Source organism: Populus trichocarpa, chromosome 8, assembly GCF_000002775.5.
Source record: "Populus trichocarpa isolate Nisqually-1 chromosome 8, P.trichocarpa_v4.1, whole genome shotgun sequence".
NCBI lineage: Eukaryota > Viridiplantae > Streptophyta > Magnoliopsida > Malpighiales > Salicaceae > Populus > Populus trichocarpa.
Window position 1 is genome coordinate 18573265 of NC_037292.2, and position 25282 is coordinate 18598546.

Sequence of the window (25282 nt, forward strand, 5' to 3'; positions counted from 1 at the left end):
TTCTGAATTAACCGGGTTAACCCTTCAAACCAGGTTAACCCGTCAAACCTGAGATTCGCATCATCAAAATTTTGATAACTAAATAGAAAAAAAAATTGATAGGTTAACCCAGAATTAACTAGGTTAAACCGTCAAGTCCGGGATACGCGTCATGAAAGTCTGATAATTAAATAGAAAGAAATTTAACATTAACAAACTAAACTAAATGAAAAAAAATTAATTAAAAAAAAAGCAAAAAAACAAAATTCTTGGTTAACTCGTCAAACCAGATTAACCTGTCAAACCCGGGATCCGTGTTATGAAAGTCTGATAACTAAATAAAAAAATTAACATTAACAAACTAAATTAAACAAAAAAAAATTCATTAAAGAAAAAAACACAAAGAAAAAAGCAAAAAAAAAAACCTTTAAAGGCATAAAAAAAACAAAAAACAAAAAAAAATTAAAATGAAAGAAAAAAAAAAAGACAGCTCAGTATTTCACTATGGACTGCATTGTGTAGTGCACAGTGAAACACTAAGCAATTTTAGTGTGTGTGTGTGTGTGTGTATCCAACACATGAACAGAAAAGTGAACGCCATTAGGCAACCAATACCATTAATTAAAATAAAAGCTTGAACATACGCGGAAAGGACTAGAAATTTATTTTACCCAAGTGTTTTTTTTTTCCTTTTAAATTTTTGTTATGATTTTGTTTTACGTATATATTTTTATAGATTTTATTTTTTAATATTAAAATAATAAAAAATTTAGCTTTATAATTTGTTTTGTTCTATTTTACCTTTCTATAAGATTAACATGGTTTTGCAGGTTTATCAAGGTAAGTCGGGTTGCACTGATTTATAAGTTTCGTGGGGTATCTTTTTTTATGAATTTTGTGGGTTTTTTTTTATTGATCTTGCCTTTTTCATAGTCTATTTTTTTCTTATGTAGTTAAAAAAAATAGTTTTAGAGACAAATTATTTTATTAAATTTTATGAAGAAAGAAAAATTAAAGGATATGGAGAAAACCATTGTTCACAAATTATTTTAATAATCCACAGTGTTTAGCTTTCTTTAAAAAAAAACATTTGTTACGATTTTTGTTTGTCTATTTCATCTTTTAAAATTGAGATTGTTGAGAATTTAGCTTTGTAATTTGCTTCCTTTTATTTTACCTTTATATGAGGTTAACGTGGTTTATGGGTTTGTCAAGGTAACTCAAGTTGCCCTTGTTTACGAGTTTGGTGGGTTGTCTTTTTTTTTTTTTAATTGAACTTGACTTTTTTTATAATCTATTTTTTTTCATATAGTTTTAAAAAATATTTTTAGAGAAAAATTATGTTATTAATTTAAACCCCCGGTTATAATTTTTCTGGGTTATTAAAATATGATAAATTTAACCAATAGTAAAATGAATTAAATTAAATTAAAGAAACCTAAATCAAGTTAAAAATAGTGAAATTAATGAAATGAAAAGTGAATATAGGACTAAATTGTTGAAAAGAAAAATATTTGTAGGGACAAAATGAATACGTAAGACCAAGAGAGGTCAATATTCAAATAACAGAAGGTTAGGAGTTTATGTACAAATGATAAAAAAAAAAAAAAAAAGGGGGTGGGGATAAATGTGCATTTAACAAGATGATAGCACTATAAATATCATTCTATTTTCTATCTTAGCGTGACTTGCAAGAGCAAGAGAGAGGCTGGAGAAAAGACATATTGATGGCAAAAAATACGACAGTTATAACTCAATCTTCCACCGTTGAATCAAAACGATATTTAGATATGTTGTTCTCCTCCATGTCGTGTACATTGTCACCAGAGGGATCTTCTATATTAGTCCCCGTTTGAGAGTTATCGCAGGAGGAAAATTTCTTGGAAAATACACTTCGGGACAGTTTTCGTTGCCGACAGTTTTCTCCTCCGACCATCGTTGAAAATACACTTTGGCTTGGGCACTCTCCAGCGCACATGTGACGCTTGGGATGCGTCGGGTTGGGGACAAGTGGCGATTGGGTCAGGGCTCCGGACTTAAGGGGAATAGGTCGGTCATTTGGACCCATGATCAATGGGTCTAGCGTAAGGACTCAATTCTATTGAGTCCTTCATCAAGACTCTATGTTCATGGGTCCTAGGATTCTAAATATTATTATTTCTTTTAGAAATATTTTTTTATAATTAATATTATTAATAAAATAATTAATAAATTTGAAATAAAATATTATTATTTATATTATAATTTTTTATAAAAATAAAAAGTGAGCCTGCGGCGTAGTATTATTAAAAATATTCAACAATTCTAAGTATTAATATAAAAAATATTATAATTTGTGTTGTCAATATTATTATTTTTCCTAGAATACAAAGTATTCATCTCAAAGATATTATTATTTTTGTCCTAATATTATTATTTTTATAATAATTCAAAGTTTTAATATTAAAAGATATTGTTATTTATGTTCTAAATATTCTTGGTATTAAAAATAGTATTATTTGGGTTATGAATATTATTATTTTTACTATAATCAAAAGTATTAATATTAAAAATTTTACTTTTTTGGGTTATAAATATTATTATTTTTATAATAATCAATATTATTAATAAAATAATTACTAAATTAGAAAAAATTTATTTTTAATATTGAAAACAACCAAAGATTTGATTTGAAAGGTAAAATTAAAAATTACTATTAGTATTATTATTATTATCATTAATAAATTTTAAAAAATTGTTATTATTATCGAAGAAAACCACGTGGGGACACGTGGCGCTTGACTCCTGCCTGGGGGCTGGGCATACCCAGCGCACACGTGACGCTTGAGCTCTACATTTGGCTTGGGCACTCCCTAGCGCACACGTGGCGCTTGGGTTGCGTTAGGTTGGGGACAAGTGACGCTTGGGTAAGGGCACCACACTCAAGGGGAAGTGGTCGGTCGTCGTGACCCATGATCAATGGGTCTAGCATAAGGACTCCATTCTATTGGGTCCTTCATCAAAACTCAATGTTCATGAGTTCTAGTATTCTAAATATTATTATTTCTTTTAGAAATACTTTTTTTATAATTAATATTATTGATAAAATAATTAATAAATTTGAAAGAAAATATTATTATTTATATTATAATTTTTTATGGCATTTTTTATAAAAATAAAAAATGAGCCCGCGGCGTAGTATTATTAAAAATATTCAATAATTCTAAGTATTAATATAAAAAGTATTATAATTTGCGTTGTCAATATTATTATTTTTCCTAGAATACAAAGTATTCATCTCAAAGATATTATTATTTTTATAATAATTCAAAGTTTAATATAAAAAAAATATTGTTATTTATGTTCTTAATCGTCTTGGTATTAAAAATAGTATTATTTTTGTTATGAATATTATTATTTTTACTATAATAAAAAATATTAATAAAAAAAACATTACTTTTTTATTAATAAAAAAACATTACTTTTTTGTGGTATAAATATTATTATTTTTATAATAATCAATATTATTAATAAAATAATTACTGAAGTAGAAAAAATTTATTCTTAATATTAAAAACAACTAAATATTTGATTTGAAAGGTAAAATTAAAAATTACTATTACTTTTATTATTATCATCATTAATAAATTTAAAAAATTGTTATTATTATCGAAGAAAAACCACGTGGGGACACGTGGCACTTGGCTCCTGCCTAAGGGTTGGGCACACCCTGCGCACACGTGGTGCTTGGGCTCTGCTTTTGGGTTGGGCACTCCTCAGCGCACACGTGGCCCTTGGGCTCTGACTTTTGGTTGGCGACAAGTTAAGCTTGGGTCATGGCTCCGGACTCAAGGGGAATAGGTTGGTCGTCAGGACCCATGATCAATGGGTCTAGCGTAAGGACCCAATTTTATTGGGTCTTTATCAAGACTCAATATTCATGGGTACTAGAATTCAAAATATTATTATTATTTTTATAATTAATATTATTAATAAAATCATTAATAAATTTGAAAGAAATTATTATTATTTATATTATAATTTTTTATGGCATTTTTTATAAAAATAAAAAGTGAGTCCGCGGCGTAGTATTATTAAAAATATTCAACAATTCTAAATATTAATATAATAAATATTATAATTTGCATTGTCAATATTACTATTTTTCCTAGAATACAAAGTATTCATCTCAAAGATATTATTATTTTTATAATAATTCAAAGTTTTAATATAAAAAATATTGTTATTTATGTTCTAAATATTCTTGGTATTAAAAATAGTATTATTTGGGTTATGAATATTATTATTTTTTCTATAATCAAAAGTATTAATATTAAAATTTTTACTTTTTTTGTGTTATAAATATTATTATTTTTATAATAATCAATATTATTAATAAAATAATTACTAAATTAGAAAAAAATTATATCTTAATATTGAAAACAACCAAATATTTGATTTAAAAAGTAAACTTAAAAAAATATTATTATTATTATTATTATTATTATCATCATTAATAAATTTTAAAAAAATTGTTATTACTATCAAAGAAAAACCACGTGGGGACACGTGGCGCACCCCTGAGTGGGGGCTGACACACCCCTGCGCCCACGTGGCGTTTGGGCTCTACCTCAGTGCTGGGCACACCTTGCGTACATGTGGCGCTTGGGCTCCAGCCTTTGGGTGGACACTCCCCAGCGCACACGTGGAGCTTGGGCTGTCTGCCTGGGAGCTGGCCACACCCCCAGCTCGCATGTGGTGCTTGGGCACGCCAAGGCCCAACTATTCTTGGGCCCCGTATGCTGCAGAACCCAAGATAACCTTAGATCATTGACTGTGCATGGCCCAAATAGACTTGGATCTTGTATGTGGAGGACCTAAATAGCCTTGGGTCCTGCCATCATCAGGACCCAATGTTCTATGAAAATAAAAAATGAGTCTGTGGCATAACACGAGCCACCTAACTAATATAATCTATTAGAAAAAATTATTTGAATTTTGACCAGTCCAAGCCTTCACCTCCTGATAGGTGGATTTAGAGTTTAGTCTAATTTTACCAAGCAAACAATGTTAAAAATATATTTATCAATATCAATACAATAATTTTTAATAAAAATTCATTTAAAAAGAATTTTTTTTAATAAAGACAATAGCATGAATTCAAAAAGAATTGAGAACATCTCATAAAAGTCCCCATTCGATAATCTTAATTAAGTTTCTATTCCTCATTCCTTCTTTTTTTCCCCCCTTAATAGGTACCTAATATATCAATAAATTCTAAATCATATCATTTTTTTAGCCAATAAAATTATTAAGTGTAATCAAGTCAAGTTATATAATATTTACATGGTTTTTATTTTTCCGTAAAAAATAGCCTATATATATATAATATTTCTTCCTACGATATATTTTTTCACATGTAGTGAGAAATTTTAATAAATTAAATTTTTTTAAAAAAAAAAACCAAACCGGGTTTTAATTGAGTCATATTTAGATAATATCAAGTCAACTACCATTCGATTCAGTTTGAAACTCAATCTTCGTGTAGCCTCGGTCAAATTTAATAAAACTACCATGATGTTTCTCACAACAACTTGTGAATTGTCTATATTTTTATATTTTTAATATATTAATAGAAATTATCACAATGTTATCTTGCTTTTATATTTATTATGAGATGTTGTCTAGAAAAAACATATATTTTGGTCAAAGAATTCTCGATGGGGGTTTTAATTTGAAAGACGACTTTGTTATCCTTGTTTCAAATTTTCTAAATTTCTTTGATGATTGCTCTAATTGTTTTTATTTTTGTTTAATTAAGATCATAGAGAGAAAAAATTATATTTTTTAATTTTAATATTTATTAGCAATTAATTAATTTTATTAAACACGTGAAGAATCACGAGTTGATTAAGAAATTGCCGCTAGGCATGCATGTCAAGAGGGGTTGCGACTTTTGGCTATCTCGGTCGTAAATCGGTTTCTTTCTTTTCTTTTTCTTATTTTGCAAATTGCCGTCGCAAGTGTTTTATTCTCCATTTGTTAGCTAATAATTGTATTATAGATTTCACACAGAATTAGGCTGCATTTAAAAATCTAGAGATAAAATACTAAGGGAATAGGATTTAAAAGTAAAGTATTAAGTTATCGTTGCAAAATTATATTCTGATGTTTGGTAGTGTAATGAAAAATAAGTTGAAAAATATTTTCCAGTGTTTGGTTATGTCATGGAAAATGAGCTGGAAAATAACTTATTAATGTTTTATTTTTCTCAAGTTTATTAAAATAATGAAGAACAAATCTTACAAATTAAAAAATTAAATGAGAATGAAATTGAAAAAAAATATAATTTCATAAATTATCTCAAATAAAATAAATAATAATCAAAATAATAGAAATCAAATCTAAAAAATAAAAAAAAAATGAAAGATGAAGAAATTAAAATAATAATAATTAACATTTCATAAATTATTTTCTGGAAACCAAACCAAATTTTTCTTTGACTGGAAAGTGTTTTTCGTTGACCAACTTTTCTAATGGCAAACAAATACAGGAAAGTTTGAAAAATGATTTTCTAGAAACCACTTTCCAGAAAACAAACATAGCCTAAAAATATAAAAAAATGCCAGGGAATAGAATATTTGATAGGACTTGAAGAATTTAAAAATAATGTGGATCTGATATAAATCAAATCAATATTTAAAGTAAACTATATTATAAAAAAAACTAAATAATATTATACTTATGGTCCAAAATAAGAAATGTAAGATAATAAAAAATAAATCAATGTTTATTTTTTTTTTAAAAAAGTAGTCCAGAGTTCAAGAAATTAAAACAGAAGAAAATTAAATTCTATATGACAAATTGCCATTGGGTTATGAATGGATATTGACCTCTTTTATAATAACAAGAACCACATGGTTTCCTGATAGGCTGATACCGTCTAAACAAATCCAACAAAACAATACGCCGGCAAGGACTCGTGCCCAGCTCACGCGCTTCTTAATTTTTGTTTTTTGTTTGATAAATTTTAAATTAATATTTTTAAATAGTTTTGATCTAATGGTATTATGATTATTTAATTTTTTTTAAAAAAAATATTATTTTCATATATTTTAAATTAAAAAGCATATTTAAAAAAAAATTATACCATATTATCAAACACATAATTAATATTGTAGGTATAAAAAGAATTAGAAATGAGAAATTTTCTGCTACTCAGTCACAAGTTGAGTAAGTCATCCAAGATTGACTTGAGTTAATACTAAATAATATTGTTTTAGATTATTTTAGATTGTGGTTGGCCATGCTTTAAAAAAAAAAGATTTTTTTCTTTAAATTAATTGTTTTTGGTGATTTTGTATCGTTTTAATGTACTAATATCAAAAATAAATTTAAAAAATAAAAAAATATTATTATGATGCATTTTCAAGCCAAAAACATTTTAAAAAATAATTATTGTCACAACGTCAAACACTATCTTAGCCAAGTTAGGTCTCACTTGAGTTTTAACCACGTCCACTAATTCATAGATTTAAATGATTTATCGACTGTCTGCTCAATTTCCATCAAATTTGATATGAAACCTGAATTAGATTAAATCCCAAGTTATCAGATTACTGAATCAACTCTACTTGCCATGCCGGTTTTATAAAACTGATACCAGTGCTGAAATTTGAATTTTTTAACTATTAAAAATCTGTTTAATATCGTGATAATGATTATTTTTTAAAATATTTTTACTTAAAAATATATTAAAATAATATATATTTTTATTTTTCTAAATTTATTTTTGACATTAAAATATTAAAACGATATAAAAAAATAATTTAAAAAAATAAAAAAATAAATTTATTTTAAAAACTATCTTAAAATATAAAAACAAATATGCTAACCCCGAACCAATTTCAGGATAAACCGGGAAAAAAAAAATCTCTACCTTTCTCTTTCTTTATTTGTCTCTCACAATCATACTCACATTTAAATAAATAAATAACCCCTTCTTCCTTCATTGCAAATATCAGTTTCTCTTTCACAGTCATACTTGGTCAAAAATGGCACTGAAACCCATTGACAACGCTCTTCTACTGCCACCAGAAACTATCAAATTGGGTGTAAATGAAGAAAACAAGACAGCTGAATCATTGCCTCCTTCTGCAGATCCGATTATTGATTACATCTCGTCTGAGAATCTTGAACCCATTTCAGATCCTGAATCCAAGATCCATGTAAATGTTTTTTTGGATCTTTTCTTTAATTTTAGACCAAACCCAGATGCCATTTTACTTTAGACTTTGAGGGTTTTTGTTTGTGCGTGTATCAATAAATTTGGTTTTTTTTTGTGTTTTTTGCTTTATTTTCTTCAGGGTTTAGTAGAGGAGTTAGATTCAAAGGATTGGACAAAGGTTTGCGAGTCATTGAATGATGTTAGGAGATTTGCACTCTATCATTCGTTGCTCTTGCTGCCAATCTTGTATGTATTATTATTGTTTTTTTTTTTTTGAATCTTTTTGGCATATTTGACAGTTTTTCAAGTGTTCTGATAATGCGGTTGTGGCTAAATATGTTATTATAGGGAAAAAGTAATTTTAGTAGCGGTGAAAGCTATGAAGAATCCAAGAAGTGCTTTGTGCAAGACATCTATCATGGCTTCATCTGATATTTTCAAGGTCTTTGGTGACCAGTTGCTTGACTCTACTATTAATGCATTTGATAACTTGGTGAGGACTGGGGACTTTTTGTTCTTCGATTCGTAACTAATTTGCATTTTAATTTTATTATTTTCATGAGGGTTCTGTTTAGAATTGTGGTTAATGTGTTTGGATTTTAATGTGGTTGCACAGCTGTTGCAACTACTACTGAAAGCTTCTCAAGACAAAAGGTTTGTGTGTGAAGAAGCAGATAGAGCACTGAATGCAATGGTGAAATCCATGACTCCTCTGCCTTTGCTCAACAAGCTCCGGCCTTATGTTAGCCATTCCAACCCCAAAGTCAGGGCCAAAGCTGCCATAACTATCTCTAAATCTGTCTCCAAGATGGTAAAACTTGTATAAAGCTATTTCTTTTGTGTTTGATATTGCCAAGTTTTAGCTTGTAAAGGGGAGAATGATATTAATTGGTGGGAATTTATGTGGGTAAATTTCAGGGACTGGAAGGAATGAATGAGTTTGGATTGGTTTCGCTGGTTCAAATGGCTGCAGATTTGTTGAATGATAGGCTGCCCGAGGCAAGAGAAGCGGCAAGGAACATTGTGACTTCTATATATGAAGCATATACCAGAAACGAGGAGCAGAAGCAGGAATCATGGCAAAACTTTTGCCAATCCAGTTTGCCACCCATTCATGCTCAGTCAATGGTCAAAATTACTGGTTCTCCATAATATTCATTGTTGTCATAATTTTTACTGTATCAGCAGAGATAATAGAACTACGGTTATGGTCTCGTGAAGAAGATAATCAGACCTTGAGTTTTTGTGTAAATTCCATGCTTACCTTATTTTAGCTATAGGTGTTCTGGTGATGTGGCTGGTGTTTCGAGTTCATTTTCTAAGTTCTGCATTTGCTTGTTGAAGAAATAGAAGATGTGATGGTATATAGCACTATTGGATTTTGTCACTAATCTTACAGATTCATATGGTTAAAAGATGATGAAGCGCAGAATGCATTAGTAGTCATTCTGGTGGTGATGTTGTCTTAACTTCAGATACCAAAAAATGGCGGACTAATATGATAGGTCTAGTTTCTTCTGTTTGCTGTTAATAGTTTTAAAAGGGTCATTGTTTTGGAGGCTTGGGTTTTTGCTTTTCCTTCTCATCATAGTCACAGCTTTTCATGGAATTATTGTTAATAGTTTTATTCTGCTCGCTTTTAGTGGCTGTTTAAGGTCATGGAGCCTTGGGTTTTCATCCTCCTAAACAGTCACAGCTTGTCATGGACTCGTCGAGCCACTGTTCTTTCATATGGAATCAGAATACCAGATTAGCTGATATTCGCTGCTTCTTTCAGATTTTTACATGAAGAATGATATTGCTTTCTAAATTGTTTTTTTTAGAAATATATTAAAATAATATTTTTTATTTTTAAAAAATTATTTTTAATATAAATTCAAAACACTAAAAAAAATAATATTAATTTGAAATAAAGAAAAAATAAAAATAAACCCTGTAGCTATCGGCAAACCATTGAAGTGGCCAAAATTGGTGCAAAAGTACCCTCAACCAAATTGTTTGCAGAAACAGAAAAGAAGAGAAAAACACGAGTTAAAGTGGATGCTTATCGAGATTCGGGCATGTCATGGGGCAGTAATGAATCCTCTAAAAAGGGAGAAGAAAAATATAATGATAGTTTCCACTGATTTAGTGCCAACATGACAAGTCAATTTCCATAGAAAATTGAATGGTCCTATCTCAAACTTTGATTGATTTACAGACAAAAGAGGCATGCAAACCACGGGAAAAGTATCTTCTTTTTGAGCTCCAATTTAAGACAACCAACAAGGGGACAATAAGCCAGGTTGGGAATTTCTGGTTAGAATGGCCAGTGGTAGGAATGCATCCAGCGATTTGGATGACGAGTGGCACGCAAAGTTTTTAACTCCAACCAGTAACTTCTTATAAGCATGCAAAGCCATCGACTCCAAAAGGGAACTCATTAGAATACGCCCACAGATTGAAACTGGCTTCCATTGTAAGACAAATCCATAGAAGAATCCATCTTTGGTTCGTATGCCTTCGCAGTAGAACCAGTTTATTTAGGCGCTTTAATCTTGTTCAAGCAAAGAGTACAAAGCCGTCTCCACCTCCGAAAATGGTTGACCAGCATAGAGCTTAAGCTGCCCCCTCTTCACAACAATTACCTTCTTGGAATGCGATTTCACTGCATCATGAAGTTCCTACAAAAATTCAAATTTCATAATAGCAAGTCAATGACATACAGAAGTCCTTGGAGCAATGATTAAGAGGCATCTAATCAAATATAAAATATACAAGAGCAAATGCAATGCAATCATAAAAGGAAGTCAATGATGTCTTCATTATTGCAACCACGGAATCTCAACAGCATTACAGGCTTGGTTTGGTCATACAGATAATTGTCTCATTGTGAGGGATGTTTCCAAAAAGTGTTTCGGTAAAGCTTGAAGTCTTTAAGAGATCAGGTTGGATTGCTTACTTTTATTTGCAGAGGAACAATATCAGCACTGAAGTCACCTAAATCTTCAAAAAAGGACTCAAGTAAATAACAGAAATTATTGGCATCGCCACGGTCCTCAAAAGCAATGGTGTAAGAAAAGTCCCCGTGCTGATCTGCCTGGGAAGCCACTCTTAAAGCATAAAGTCCACCAGATTCCTCATGTTCTGAACCTCTACGCATAAGGATAGCCTGGGCACATATCGAGTTATTGCTTAGAAAATACAATGAAATTGTACATATTACTGTTCAACATACAAATTGGCAGAAGCATTTGGAAGCATTAATTCACAAACAATTTAACAGAAAAAGTAATTTTTGAAAGGAAGCCTTGTACTTTTTCACTCTCGTAGCTTTTCCAAATGCTCATAGGAGAAATAATATACTTTAAAAAAACAATTAATAAAACGATAGGATCACAGAGTCAATTACTTACTAGAACATAAGGAAGATTCGACCACCACAAATCTTTCTGCACGTCTGATTGTTTATCCCCAAATTTATTAGCCAAAGGTCTCTTTCCAGGATCTCTGCTACCATTTCTACTCGATGTAGCAGCAGGCCTTTCAACCTTTATGGTGGTTTCCTGGTTTTCTTTGGTCGAGCTTTCAGAATTTAGGGTCTCCAAATCTCTTGATTTTCCTGCATCTGGAACTTCATTTGAAGACCTTCCTTCCCTGATCTTCTGGACAGTGCCTGAAAGATTTTACAACCACCCCAAGTTTGCAGACAGTTTTAACTTTTAACAACAAAATGTATCTGAAATTCAACTGATAACAGAAGTGAATAGTGCATCCGGAATTGGCACCATCCAAAACTAAGCCGAAAAGGTTAATTATACAATCATTAATTCCTTATTGCCAAGAAAATTCACAAAAGTTAATTGACCTTAACAAATATTCAATCAAATGCATAAAAAAATCACACATTCATAAGAGTTTTAAGAACATTACCAGATCCCATTTCCTTTCGCAAATTCGCCCTTTTCTTCTCAAATTTGTTTCCCTCATTTTTCACTGAATTCAACTGCACGTTCCCATGTTTCCCTCCGGTGTCCTTTTTCAAATACCTCACATCAGTTTTTCTAGACACGCCATTCAGATCACTTATATTAGAACCACTATCATCCTTCAAACCCGAAAAACCTTTTGGAGCACTCCTCGCATCCATTGACGGACTCTTAAACCTTAACTTCTTTTTAAACGTCAACGTCTTATTTTCCTCTTTTGAATCCGAAGCATCCTCACCATAACCATCCTCAAAATCCCCAAACAACCCCAAATACTCCATGAACGAATCCGGCAACTTCTCTCTCTTCGAGTTCAACCTCTTCTCCAACTTAACCAATCGCGCACCAATCTCCTTCTCAAGCTCACTCCCTTTATCACCCTCAATTAACTCCCTCCTCTCCCTCTTTCTCGCTTCTCTCGCCATTACCTTAATTTCACTGATTTTCTCTTCCAATTCACTCTCATTAACATAAACCTCATTTCCATTCACATCCAATAAAACATTCCCTTTCTCGTTAAAATTCCTTTCTTTTCCATCAGAATCAGTATTTCCAAATAACCAAACAGCACAAATTGTTTGAAACAACAAAACCCCAAGAAAATAACCGCTATATTTCAAGACAGACTTCACAGATAATTTACCAACACTGCCACTGTGTTCTACTGCTGAGCTAACAGTCTCTGAGACATTAAATTCATCAACTGTGTCAGCCTCTAATTCTTCACTTGATAGGGTTTCCTTCAAAGGGGTGTCGTAAAAGGTGTCGTTCTGAATTGGGGTTGTTTCTATTTGGGGTAGAGGTGCGGTAGGGAAGGGTTTAGTTAGGGTTTTTAGGATTTTGGGACGTAAGTGGTTTTTCCTCTTTATGCGTTTTGATGGGAATGAAGTGGAAGTAGTGGAACAGAGGAGTGGTTTCAGACGAAATCTGTGAGGGTTGGCGTCTGGGATTGAGATTGTGGAGATTGAGAGGAAAGTGAAGGTGGCGCAAGGCGTACCCGCCATGGCAGGGCGATGGAGGAGGGGCATTTTGCGATTTTTGAGTTTCAAAGCTTATAGGCATTGCTTGGTGCTGAATTTTGATTTTGAAAAATGCTAGCCCAATTGTTTTTTTAGGCCCGAAAGCAGGCAAGACAAGAAAGTAGCCCAGCCCAAATAATTATTTTTAAAAAATGTTCAAGCCTCCTAAAATCTTACCAAATGCTTCGTTTTTAGAAAGGTTAATAAATTTAGTTTGAGGTTTTAAGTCAAGTAAATTAATCTAAAATTTTATTATTTTAAATTTTAAAAAATAAAAATAACATTGTTTTAAAAATTAAAAATTCAAATTGAGTTTTAACTAGATCATGAGTTGAATTGTTGGGTTTGATAAGATCAATTACAACCCAATTTAATTGAAACCAGATTTGAGTTAGGTCTGAGGTTAATAAATCACTGGGTTAACCTGCTCGACTGTACCAGATTTAATAAAACTAATATTTAGACATTTAAATAAAAACTTGTATTTACTCATATTTTTCTATAATTTATATATTTATATATAAAAGGAATATAAATATATGATAAGATTTCATGGTAATCAAATTCTGCAAATGCCACATCTTCCCGCAACTTTCTTCTAATATAGTTATGTATTGTCATTGATGCCACTACAATCTGAACTTGCATTTTATAAAGATACATGAATATGTTTTGTAAAATTCTCCACATTTTTTTTCCACAGATTCCAATGGATGTTTTATCATACAATGTATTGACGAGTGTAAATAATTGAATACTTCTCCTGACTTTTTGATTGTCCTCTTTGATAAAAATCTAGCATGTGATATTTTTCACTTTTATAAGGACTTAAAAATCCATACTTATTTGATTATTCGGGATCTACTATGTAGTATTTCCTTACGATAACAAGTAATGAATTTATAAGTTATTTCTCAATGAGAGATTAACCATAATAATAATTACAATAACATTAAATTTTTCTAATAAAATAACATTAACTTTTTTTGATGTTATTACCTTTCGATGGTAAATTTGATATTGGAATTGTTAATTGCCTCAAGAAAAATTTGTGTATCATCTACACTACTTTACTATCCAGCCCAAACAAACAAGAAAAATAACCATTATGTTTTGGGTCGGCACAATTTTTTTGTCAATAAATGAAATTTGATTTTCTTTAGGCTTGATCCAACATAACTTCATTCTTTGTAGACTTCAAGCGTAGATGAAGAAGGTTTAAGAACTTTTGAGAGAGCTTCCTTGTTTGAAAAGTTTGTCGTGAAGAAAATTTGTATCTCCAAGAATTCCCTTTTTTTTTCTATAGGTTGAGGTCCTCTATTTGTAGAGATTTGTAGAGATTCTCGGGTCATTTTTCAATGCCACATGACATGATTTTATTGGTTGATTTTTATTGATGAGATTTTTTTTATTTATGACAAGATATCTTGAATACCTCATTCCAAGTGTCAATCTTTCATTGGCTAGGAAATATATAAGGACTCATTTATTTTTCATGTCATTTATTTCAATTTTATTTTATCCTTTCATATAAAAATAAAATAAAAATAACACATAGTGAAATTTGATTGATAATTTTTTTTTTCTGCAGATATATTTTATAGTTAGGAGGAAAAATAACAATTATTACACTTCTAAACACTTATTATAGGGAGCGACTAGTGTGGGCCCAAAACTTATGGTTGTGATATTAAAGGCAGTTATTTCATCATAAAAATAATATCTCCATTCTCATGATCTTGTCTTTTAGCACAAAACATTTCTTTACAGGATGGCTAATCAAGCGATGATATTTGCAATAGTTTGGATTGTCCACTTGGTTTGCTTCTTCGGGACGCTTCACCTTTAGCAACTTGATGAGATTTGCCTCAAGCAGATCATCCAGCATCCTAGATATGTCTGAGTCGGGGAGTGAATACACTTTTTCTTGTTGCTCTTTTAGAGATGACTTCTTTCTTCCACCCTTTTGAAAAGTAACTAGTGTTGCATGATCATTCCTTTTAACTCCAGTTGATACCTTTACAGCAGTAGAGTTAACTATTAAAGACTACTTTCCCTCGACCTTTAGAGTGCTCTTTTTGAATCTATGACCTTTAGGTTTATTTCTCATGGGCTATTGCATAGGTAATAATTAGCTTTCAGCTGCCGCAATGCTAAGTTCCATGTCGTGTGCTCAAGTAACCAATTCTTCAAAAGACTTTGGTTTAATGCCTTGTAAAATATAGCTTAGTCCTCAATGTATCCCTTAACTACACATGTCTTGCACAGAAGTTTCGGTGAGCCAATCTCTATAGTTGAGGTTAAAGTTTCTCCATCGATGAATGTAGTTTATGATAGGCTATTTCTTCCACTAATGTGCATTGGTGAGTTCAATCATGCTAACCATATGACAAGTGTTATAGAAGCGGTTAAGAAACTCGCATTCCAATTGTTCCCAACTATCAATTGAGCCAAACTTCTAGTCAGTGTACCAATTGAAGGCATTACCTTTCAAGGAACGAACGAATTGTTTTACCATGAGATCATTATCAGTTTCGCCATTGTTACAAGTCTCCATAAAAGTGAGCTATATGTTGTCTAGGATTCCTTTTGCCATCGAATTGTTGAAACGTTGATGGTTGATAGCTTAGAGGCATTTTTAGCAGGTCGATTCTTTAGGTGTATGGCTTCGCATAAGAACACGAGGGTTGAATTAAACTTTCTACTTGGTTTGTGATGGCTTCCTTGATAAGTTCTTTTAGCTGATTGGTGGTGAAGATGCCATCAATAATACCACGTATATTCCTTGCAGATCCAATTATAGAATCCTCAATAACATCTAATTAATCTACTTGAAAAGCCTTGGTAGTTGAGGTTTAGCCTTCTTCTTTCATGCTCTCGAGTTTGTTCATCAACTTTGCTATCTCGTGGTCTTTTTCCTTGAGTGAAGTCGAAAGCCCCTCAACGATTTTTGTCAAGTTAGCCACTTGATTCTCTAAAGATATAGTCCTGGTCATTATTACTGATATGGTACCAAAACCCAAAGCCTTACTTGGTGATTGAAATGGAAAGGTTTCTATGAGTGAATTACCGAAGTATCCTTGAGTTTCGAAGAAAATTCCATGCACCCCACTTGACTTTTGTAGTGGAGTTACTTGTGGCTTTAGCTTTGGAGCGAGCTCTCATGCTCCTTTTGTATTTGAAGTTGATGTCAGCTTGAGAGTCAGCTCAGTTTGTGCATACAACTTGACGATGGATTTTGTTTTCAATGACAGGGTTGGAAAATCTTCAATGGTATGTCAGCGACTTGAATCAGTAGCCTTGTTGCTTTTAGAAGCGACAATGGTGATCATGTTCTTCCTAGTTACCATTGAGAGTTTGTTAAAAATTCTTTCTTGAAGGAAATAGATGAAAGGTAGAGAATTTCCTAGTAGAGTCGCTAGAAATTTGCAAACATAATTTTGAGCATTTGAAATTAAACAAGCTCACATGTATAAATATATAATTTTATTAAATATATGACCGATTACAATCTCTATAATTTTAGACGTGTATTGCGAAATGAGATTTTGTGATTTGATACTTTGAAGGGTACCTTTGATTTGTCTTCAAGGTATTGTTGAATAACTCTTATGAGGCATTTAGGCTTGATCCAACAAAGCTTCATTCTTTGTAGACTTCAAGCGTAGATGAAGAAGACTTAAGAACTTTTGAGAGAGCTTCCTTGCTTGAAAAGTTTGTCGTGAAGAAAATTTGTATCTCCAAGAATTTCTTTTTTTTTTTCTATAGGTTGAGGTCCTCTATTTGTAGAGATTTGTAGAGATTCTCGGGTCCTTTTTCAATGCCACATGACATGATTTTATTGGTTGATTTTTATTGATGAGATTTTTTTTATTTATGACAAGATATCTTGAATATCTCATTCCAAGCGTCAATCTTTCATTGGTTAGGAAATATATAAGGATTCATTTATTTTTTATGTCATTTATTTCAATTTGATTTTATCCTTTCATATAAAAATAAAATAAAAATAACACATGGTGAAATTTAATTGATATTTTTTTTTTTGTTTTTGCATATATATTTTATAGTTGGGAGAAAAAATAACAAATATTACACTTCTAAACACTTTCTAAATAGCCACATGGAAACTCAGGAGGGGCTGTGAGCATGGCTGAAAATGATGTTGAACGAGGTAAATCTACACTAGCTTAATGCTTAATGGTATCTGTTTTGTTTTTATGATAAGCACTTTTCAGAGCATCATGGTATGTTGTGTGCAGCCAATTGGGCTTGGAAGTCCTAATAATTATCTTGGTGATGATCCTTCATTGATTAATTTTCTCCCAATTGCTGGTTACCTTCTCAAAGAATTGTTCCGCTCCTCGAAGGCATGGCTCCACAGAAGACACCCTCTCATTGGCAACACAAGCAACCTTTCATGGACATTAGCAGTATTACCCAATAGAAATCATGTTCAACACCATTTCTGAAACCCAAACCACCAACTCTCAGCTGCCTGAAGATGACAGCATGCTTAAGCAAAATTTCAATGTTAACATAGCTTGTCAAGATCTGCCACAGAACCTTTGGTCAAGAACGAACAGATGCCCCATTGCTTTTGACTAATGCCCTGAAGGAATATCTCTTGCCTAGTGCCTGCCTGTGCTGTGTTTTGAGGTTTTAAAGTCCCACATTGAATAAGTATGAGACGGTGGTCGTGGACCTGTGCTATAAAAAGGGAATCAGAGGCATAAATGTATTATAACTTCCCGGCCTCCGGGCTAAGATCATCTGTAGTATCTGTTCGTATCAGTTTCATATTAGATAGTTTTATATTAGATGGGTGGGTTACTTACTGGTCACACGATATTAAATTAAGTTTTTCTAGGGATGAGCCCATCACAGTAGCTAGCTACTAGCCCATGCATGGCACGCCCCACCCATCGTAGTTCAAATATTATTGTCTTCTTTGCTAAGGAGATAAAAATGCATGCTTACACAGTACTCTAAAAATCCCTGCAATTTCCCATAAGTACCGTGCTGTTATCTGTTGTCAATTTACACCATCACCCAAATATTTTTTTTAAAAAGTAAATTTCAAAAAAATATTTTCTAATATTCGATAGTGTAATAAAAAATAAGTTGGAAAACACTTTCTAGTATTTGGTTATCTCATGAAAAATGAGCTGAAAAATAACTTATTAATGTTTTATTTTTCTCAAGTTTATTAAAATAATGAGGAACAAATCTTACAAATTAAAAAGTTGAATGATAATGAAATTGAAAAAAAATATAATTTCATAAATTATCTCAAATAAAATAAATAATAATCAAAATAATAGAGATCAAATCTAAAAAATTAAAAAAAAATAAAAGATGAAGAAATTAAAATAATTATAATTAACATTTCATAAATTATTTCAATTAAAATAAGTAACAATAAAAAAAATAAGGACCAAATTTGATAGATAAAAAATTTCAATAAAAAAATGATAAGGAAAAAGCAAATAGCAATTATAAAAATAATGACCAAAGTTAATATAAAAATTAAATTTTAAGAGATGAAATTGAAAAATAAATATTCAAAACAAATTATATATAGCAATTAAAAGTTTGAGGATCAAATTTGATATAATCAGTAAATAATGACATTTCTAAATTTTTCACAACTTCCGGAAAGTGTTTTCCGTCCAAATTTTCCAGGAAAACACTTTCCTGAAAACCAAGCCAAATTTTCCTTTGACTGAAAAGTGTTTTCCGTTGACCAACTTTTCTAATGACAAACAAACACAGGAAAATTTGGAAAGTGATTTCTCGAAAATCATTTTCCGAAAAACAAACACAGCCAAAATGAAAAACACTTTTCTGAAAATCAAACCAAATTTTTCTTTGATCGGAAAGTGTTTCCGTTGACTGGAAAGTGTTTTCCCTAGACCGAAAAGTGTTTTTCGTTGACCAATTTTTTTAATGATAAACAAATACAAGAAAGTTTGAAAAATAATTTTCTGAAAACTACTTTTCAGAAAACAAACATGCTCTAAATTAACTCAATCAATAATAATTTTTTTAATTTCTAACAATTTACTAGAAAATAAAAGAAAAAAAATTGCAGTTCAAATTTTTATGGGGAATTCAATTGCGTAATGACCGCATAACTTGCTAGGGCCTACGCAGTTCCACCTCGAGTGTATCTCTATCACTTGTCACACCAAACCCTTGCCCAATGCTTCAACTCCAAAAACCAAAGAAAAACATCAGAAGAGACAACCGATATCCATCTTATGTACTTACTTAGGTACTCTACATGTCTTCTTTATCCAAATACAAAAAACCCTATCTCCTTCCCTCCCTTGATTCATCTCCTTGGTTTCTCTTCTCTACCAACACAACCCTAGCACCATACTAAAGAAAAGGCCTAACCTTTCCCTTGCTGTGGCATTTATGTGTGTTGTTATACTGAGTTTAAAGATAAAAACAAGAACGTGAAGCCATGGCCTCAAAGACCCATGTCCCTGTTTCAGCAACACAAGGGACCACCCCTTCACTACTATCATCTACAGGTTTTTTCCCTATCCGAGCTCCTGTTACGGTTGATGGTTTTCAATCTGATGGTTATAAAACTGACAGCTCTGAAAGCAACATTAGTGGTAGTAGTTGTGTTGATAGTGAGTTTGCGAGTGGTGAAGAAGATTTTGACACTGCATCCGAGAGGCCTTTTTTAGGTGACCCAGATGAGGAAAACAGCGAAGAGGGTGGTTTCGGTGGAAGGTATCGAGTTTCTTGGCCGTTTGCGGGTGACCCAGATGAAGAAAGTTTAGTTCTTGCGGAGGAGGAGGAGAGTAGTGTGACTGATGAATTTGGCACTGTTGTTGAATTGGACAATGCGAATTCGAATGGAGTTAGGCCTATTGCTCAGTTGTCACTGGACGATGATGAATTATATGAGGTGGCTGGCGATGAGGGAATGATGAATGGAGTGGAAGATGGAAGGCTTTCAGATGTCGTCAAAGTTCCTAGTTTTGGGGTTCAAGAGAGAGAAGATACTGTGCTTCGAGTTAAAGCTCTGGGAACTGAAGAAGAAAAGGAAGGTGAGTTATTGGTTCAGAGTAATTCTTCTTCTGTTGACAACCAATCTGGGTTGTTAATGGAGAGGGATGATGGACCTGATAATGTTGTTTTGGGTCCTAAAGATGCAGCTGTGATGAATGGTTCTGTTAATGACTCTGGTTCAGTTAATTTGGTCGAGGACAATAGTCATGTTGTTACAGTTATTCAGCCCATCAACTTGTTGGTGAATGATGAATCTCCTGAAACCTCTGAAGGTGATAGAATGGAAGATCTGCGAGAAAGCTATACAACTTCCCATGATATCAAAGATGAAGCAAACCTTGATTCAGAAACAATAGGAGGACAAGAAGGCTTGCTTTCTGACGATCATATTGAAGAGTTAATTTTTGGTGGCTCTGGTACAACCAAGCACATCATGAATGGATTACCACAAAATTTAGCCTTCTCTTCTCCTCCAGGGATCGAAGCGTATCATGATCATCCACAGACGATAGATGCACAAATTACTATGGACTCGGATGAAGATACAGACTCAGATGAAGAAGCGGACGTTGTTAAAGAGCCAGTAGGAAAGCAATTATTTGATTATGATGCATTGGCAGCTCTTTTGAAAGCAGCAACTGGTGCTGAATTGGATGGAGGCAGGATAGCAATAAGCTCGGTTGATGGTTCTGGATTATTTTCTCTTGAACGGCCTGCTGGTTCAGGTTTCCCATTTCACTCTAGGAGACCTGCTCCCCCACCAGATGTGCTAAAGTGCACTTTAAGTGAAGAAGAAGAGAAGATTTTAGAGAAGATACATAACATAAGGGTGAAGTTCTTGAGGCTTGTCCAGCGACTAGGACAGTCTCCTGAAGATTCTATAGTTGAATCAGTGCTCCATCGGCTGGACCCAGGTGAAGGGAAACGTTTTAGTCGAGTGTTTAGCCTTGAAAATGCCAAGAGTATGGCCACGCAGCTTGAAGCAGAGGGCAAAGATGATTTAGACTTCTCTTTAAACATTTTGGTTCTCGGGAAAACTGGAGTGGGAAAGAGTGCTACCATTAATTCTATTTTTGGTGAGAAGAGAGTTGAGATCAATGCATTTGCGCCTGCCACAACTAGGGTGAATGAGATAGTTGGAACAATCAATGGAGTAAAAATTAGAATCATTGACACACCAGGTCTCATGTCCTCTGTAAAGGAAGAAGCTACCAACCGGAAAATATTAGCTTCTATAAAAAAGTCTATAAACAAGTTTCCTCCTGATGCTGTACTCTATGTTGACAGGCTAGACACCCATGATAGAGATCGCAATGATTTGCTGCTGTTAAGATCGCTTTCCAGAACTCTAACTTCATCAATATGGAATGGTGCAATTGTAACTCTGACACACGCAGCTTCTCCTCCTCCTGATGGACCATCTGGGTCATCCCTAGGTTTTGACGTATATGTTGCTCAACGATCTCGTGTTATTCAGCAAGCAATCATCCAATCAGTTGGTGATCCGCATCTGATGCATCCAAGTATGAAGCGTCCAGTGTCTCTCGTTGAGAACCATTCTTTGTGCCAGAAGAACGAAAACAGAGAAAATGTTCTCCCGAATGGACAAAGTTGGAGACCCCAATTGTTACTGTTGTGTTACTCGCTGAAGGTTTTGTCAGAAGCAAGTTCTGTATCCAAGCCTGAAGATGTTATTGACGACAAGAAACCTTTTGGTTTACGGCTTCGCGCTTTACCTCTACCCCACATGGTGTCTTCTCTATTGCAGTCTCGCCCTCATCTAAAACTCCCTACTGACCTGAGTGGAGAAGACATTGATTCAGATATGGACTTGGTTGATCTCTCTGATTCTGATGGAGAAGATGAGGATGAATATGACCAGCTTCCACCGTTCAAGCCTTTGAGGAAATCTCAGGTTCAGAAGCTCAGCAAAGAGCAAAGGAAAGCTTATTTTGAGGAGTATGATTATCGGGTGAAACTCCTTCAAAAGAAGGAGTGGAGGGATGAGTTGAAAAGGTTGAAGGAGATAAAGAAGAGAGGCAAGAATAGCAGAAATGATTATCATGACATTGGGGAAGATGTGGACCAGGAAGATGAAGGTCCAACACCAGTGCCGGTTCCTTTGCCTGACTTTGTCCTCCCACACTCATTTGACAGCGACAATCCTTCATACAGGTACAGAGTTTTGGAGCCTGCATCTCAGTTTCTTGTTAGGCCAGTTTTGGATGCCCGGGGGTGGGACCATGATTGCGGATATGATGGTGTTAGCATTGAAAGTAATCTTGCTGTTGCTGGTCGGTTTCCTGGTGCATTTACGGTTCAAATCACAAAAGATAAGAAAGACTTCAATATCCAATTAGATTCTTCAATTTGTGCAAAGCATGGAGAAAGCGGATCAACTATGGCAGGATTCGACATCCAGACTATTGGAAGGCAGCTTGCTTATATCTTGAGAAGTGAGACCAAACTCAAAAAGTTTAAATTGAACAAAACATCAGCTGGGATATCAATTACTCTACTAGGTGAAAATGTAGTCACTGGACTCAAGATTGAGGATCAGATTGCAGTTGGAAAGCGCTTGGCTTTGGTAGGAAATGCTGGCACTGTGAGATCCGGTGGTGATACTGCCTATGGAGCAAACCTTGAAGTGCACCTCAAGAGTAAAGATTTTCCTATAGAACAGGACCAATCCACATTAGGTCTGTCCTTGATGAAGTGGAGGGGTGATTTGGGTCTGATGGCCCATTTACAGTGTCAATTCTCTGTTGGAAGGAATTCTAAAATGGCTATCCGTGTTGGGATGAACAATAAGCTAAGCGGCCAGATCTCCATCAAGACAAAAAGCTCGGAACTGCAAGCTGCACTTATTGTTATTGTGCCAGTTGCAGTGTCCATCCTTCGGAGTATTTATCCTGGTTCTAACGCAGGAAGCTCAAATAAGCTAGATTATTAAGTCCTTTTTTCCAGTTTAACTAGTGCTTTTAGTCATCAGCTGAGTTTTGATAGGAAAATAAACATTCAGCAAAGGCGATTCACTGTCTCACATATAATTATGATTGCAACATCTTTGTTCAGTCTGCTGGACTTTTTATATATTTTTGTAGGTTTCCCAAGTTGTTACATCATGAGATGAAGCCTACATATAGTGCTTTATTAAGTGGCTTGATGATTCTTTTGATTCTTGGTTTTGCTGGTCATCTTAATTAACCTGTTAAAGAGCATATAGGCAGGTGAAACACAGAATGAAAAGGACTTGGTTGTTGTAATTTTTTCTTACAGTGATTTGCTGATGTATATTTAGCGCCAGCGAAGTTTATTCATGTTTTAATTCCAGCTAGCTATTTGTATAATGTACTGAATTGCACTTTGGATTCAGATGGATTTTGCCCACATGCAAGTGTCTTTATGATATGGTTAATTGGTCCTCGATGTTGCAGTTTAGATCTTTGAAAATGCGAGGCTCCGCCGTATCTGGAGGGGCACTTGGTGGTGGTTGCATGGTGGAAGATACATCAAGCATTGCAGGTAAATTCTAAGTTTGCTGGCATGCAGCCGCAACAGTTGGTGACTTGATATTTACTTACGGTGGTTGATGTGGCGGTATGGGATGATCCTACTTCCATAACAATTGCTGCATTGGTTTACCGAGTTTTCCCCAATCTCCTGGGTACAGAATCAGCCTCCTTGCTTTGTTTTTCCAGCTACATTGATGTTCCCAACAAGTGTTTAGTTAGATGCTGTTTTATACGAGGTATGATTAGCACAAACATATCATCCTTTACTCTTTTTTTTTTTTATTAACTTGGATGGCTAGACCAGCTTGTGTATAACTCGACTAATTCCATGAGTCTTGAAGTTAACGATCATGTAAGCTTTCAAATTTCAATAGCTTTGAGAGGACTTGAACCCATGATTATTAAGTAGCAAATTTAAAGTCTGATCAGTTGAGTTATTCTTTAGAGCTAGTCTCTATTTGTTTTTTATTTTATTATTAAGTTGACCATGCCCGACTACTATTTTTGTTTGTTTTTCAAGGTCCATAGCTATATGTTCCTTGGATGCTTTTGGTTGACCATCCATGTCTTCTCCAATTTATTTTATGACCAAGTTGGGGATTGAAAATTTTGCCCCATGTCTTTATCCTTGGCATTTAAGCATGTATGTTGTCATGACAAAAAACTCTTCGTGGATTCGTATGTTAGCTCGTACTGCATGAAATTAAGCAATTGATTTTCATCAATCAAAAGAAAGCTAAAACTGAAGAGATATTAACTATATATTTATCATATAGCCTTTAGTGTCGGGCTTTATTTTTTTAGGAGGTTTTTTGTTTTTTCAACTTATTTTTTATTATTATTATCAAGTTGATCGAAAGTAATTAGATCTTTTAAAAAAACATAAAATATTATTAAAATAAAAAAGTGGTTGACATGTGCATGTGGAAGACGCCCATGACCTTTAAGTGAGGCATGCGACACCTCTTAATGGCTAAAAATACTTTTCTGCCATGTCGATAGAATTGTCATGATCTCTTCCTCATGTTAGGGTGATGTGTGGAGGTGGTGGTTGGATGAATTGTCACCAATGAAGCTTTTTTTTTTCCTCTCTCTCTCTTCTCCCATAAAAAATTGTGCTAATCATTCAAAATTTTAGAGTTGTCATCCTAGTTATTGTTATTTCAACTTCTTTTAATTTCTAATTTTTGTAAAAAATTTATTTGTTTTCAATTTCATTATTCAATCCTAATTTGTGATATATTATTTTTTTTCTAATTTGGTCCTTATTTTTTTCTCTAATCCTTTTATACAATTTTTGTTTATTTTTATTTTTATCATTTGATTCAAATTTATGATGTATTATTTTTTTCAATTTGGTCCTTATTCTTTTGTTAAAGCGATTTTTCTTTTCAATTTCACCATTTGATAAAATAATTTATAGTTGTCCTTTTATTTATTTATTTTTATTTCAATTTTGATCCCCATCCTTTTAATTATTATTTTTGGTTTTGATCCTTTTATATAATTGAATTTCTTTTTTCAATCTCATCCTTTTAATATTTGATTGGTTGAAGATTGAGC

General features: G+C 33.1%; 3 protein-coding genes and 1 pseudogene across 3 annotated transcripts; 3 read left to right on the forward strand and 1 right to left on the reverse strand.

Annotated features, from left to right (window-relative positions):
- The first annotated feature begins 7899 nt into the window (after positions 1 to 7899).
- LOC18101790 (uncharacterized) lies at positions 7900 to 9576 on the forward strand. The gene is made up of 5 exons (XM_006380067.3): positions 7900 to 8186; positions 8325 to 8431; positions 8534 to 8678; positions 8802 to 8996; positions 9104 to 9576. The coding sequence occupies exons 1-5, from the start codon at positions 8013 to 8015 to the stop codon at positions 9335 to 9337; spliced, it is 855 nt and encodes a 284-aa protein (XP_006380129.2). The 5' UTR covers positions 7900 to 8012; the 3' UTR covers positions 9338 to 9576.
- A 686-nt stretch (positions 9577 to 10262) lies between these two features.
- Positions 10263 to 13214, reverse strand: LOC18101789 (uncharacterized). Its single transcript, XM_006380066.3, has 4 exons — positions 12098 to 13214; positions 11581 to 11840; positions 11127 to 11336; positions 10263 to 10848 (listed from the first exon to the last, which is right to left on the reverse strand). Exons 1-4 carry the CDS (start codon positions 13179 to 13181, stop codon positions 10717 to 10719), a joined length of 1686 nt encoding a protein of 561 aa, XP_006380128.1. The 5' UTR covers positions 13182 to 13214; the 3' UTR covers positions 10263 to 10716.
- Positions 13215 to 17915: 4701 nt separating this feature from the next.
- LOC112328526 (U2 spliceosomal RNA) lies at positions 17916 to 18099 on the forward strand (annotated as a pseudogene).
- A 1223-nt stretch (positions 18100 to 19322) lies between these two features.
- LOC18101787 (translocase of chloroplast 159, chloroplastic) lies at positions 19323 to 23382 on the forward strand. The gene has a single exon (XM_024606124.2). The coding sequence runs from the start codon at positions 19645 to 19647 to the stop codon at positions 23155 to 23157; it is 3513 nt and encodes a 1170-aa protein (XP_024461892.2). The 5' UTR covers positions 19323 to 19644; the 3' UTR covers positions 23158 to 23382.
- The last annotated feature ends 1900 nt before the right edge of the window (positions 23383 to 25282 follow it).

What these genes read in the sequence shown, in the direction of transcription:
- LOC18101787 (XM_024606124.2), top strand. Translation starts at nt 19,645, where the DNA reads ATGGCCTCAAAGACCCATGTCCCTGTTTCAGCAACACAAGGGACCACC.
- LOC18101789 (XM_006380066.3), bottom strand. Translation starts at nt 13,181, where the DNA reads ATGCCCCTCCTCCATCGCCCTGCCATGGCGGGTACGCCTTGCGCCACC. An exon ending in GCGAAAGGAAATGGGATCTG is followed by an intron (nt 11,841 to 12,097) that starts GTAATGTTCTTA and finishes AAAATCTTTCAG; the next exon opens with GCACTGTCCAGAAGATCAGG. An exon ending in TTGTTCCTCTGCAAATAAAA is followed by an intron (nt 10,849 to 11,126) that starts GTAAGCAATCCA and finishes GAATTTTTGTAG; the next exon opens with GAACTTCATGATGCAGTGAA.
- LOC18101790 (XM_006380067.3), top strand. Translation starts at nt 8,013, where the DNA reads ATGGCACTGAAACCCATTGACAACGCTCTTCTACTGCCACCAGAAACT. An exon ending in TTGCTCTTGCTGCCAATCTT is followed by an intron (nt 8,432 to 8,533) that starts GTATGTATTATT and finishes ATGTTATTATAG; the next exon opens with GGAAAAAGTAATTTTAGTAG. An exon ending in TTAATGCATTTGATAACTTG is followed by an intron (nt 8,679 to 8,801) that starts GTGAGGACTGGG and finishes GTGGTTGCACAG; the next exon opens with CTGTTGCAACTACTACTGAA.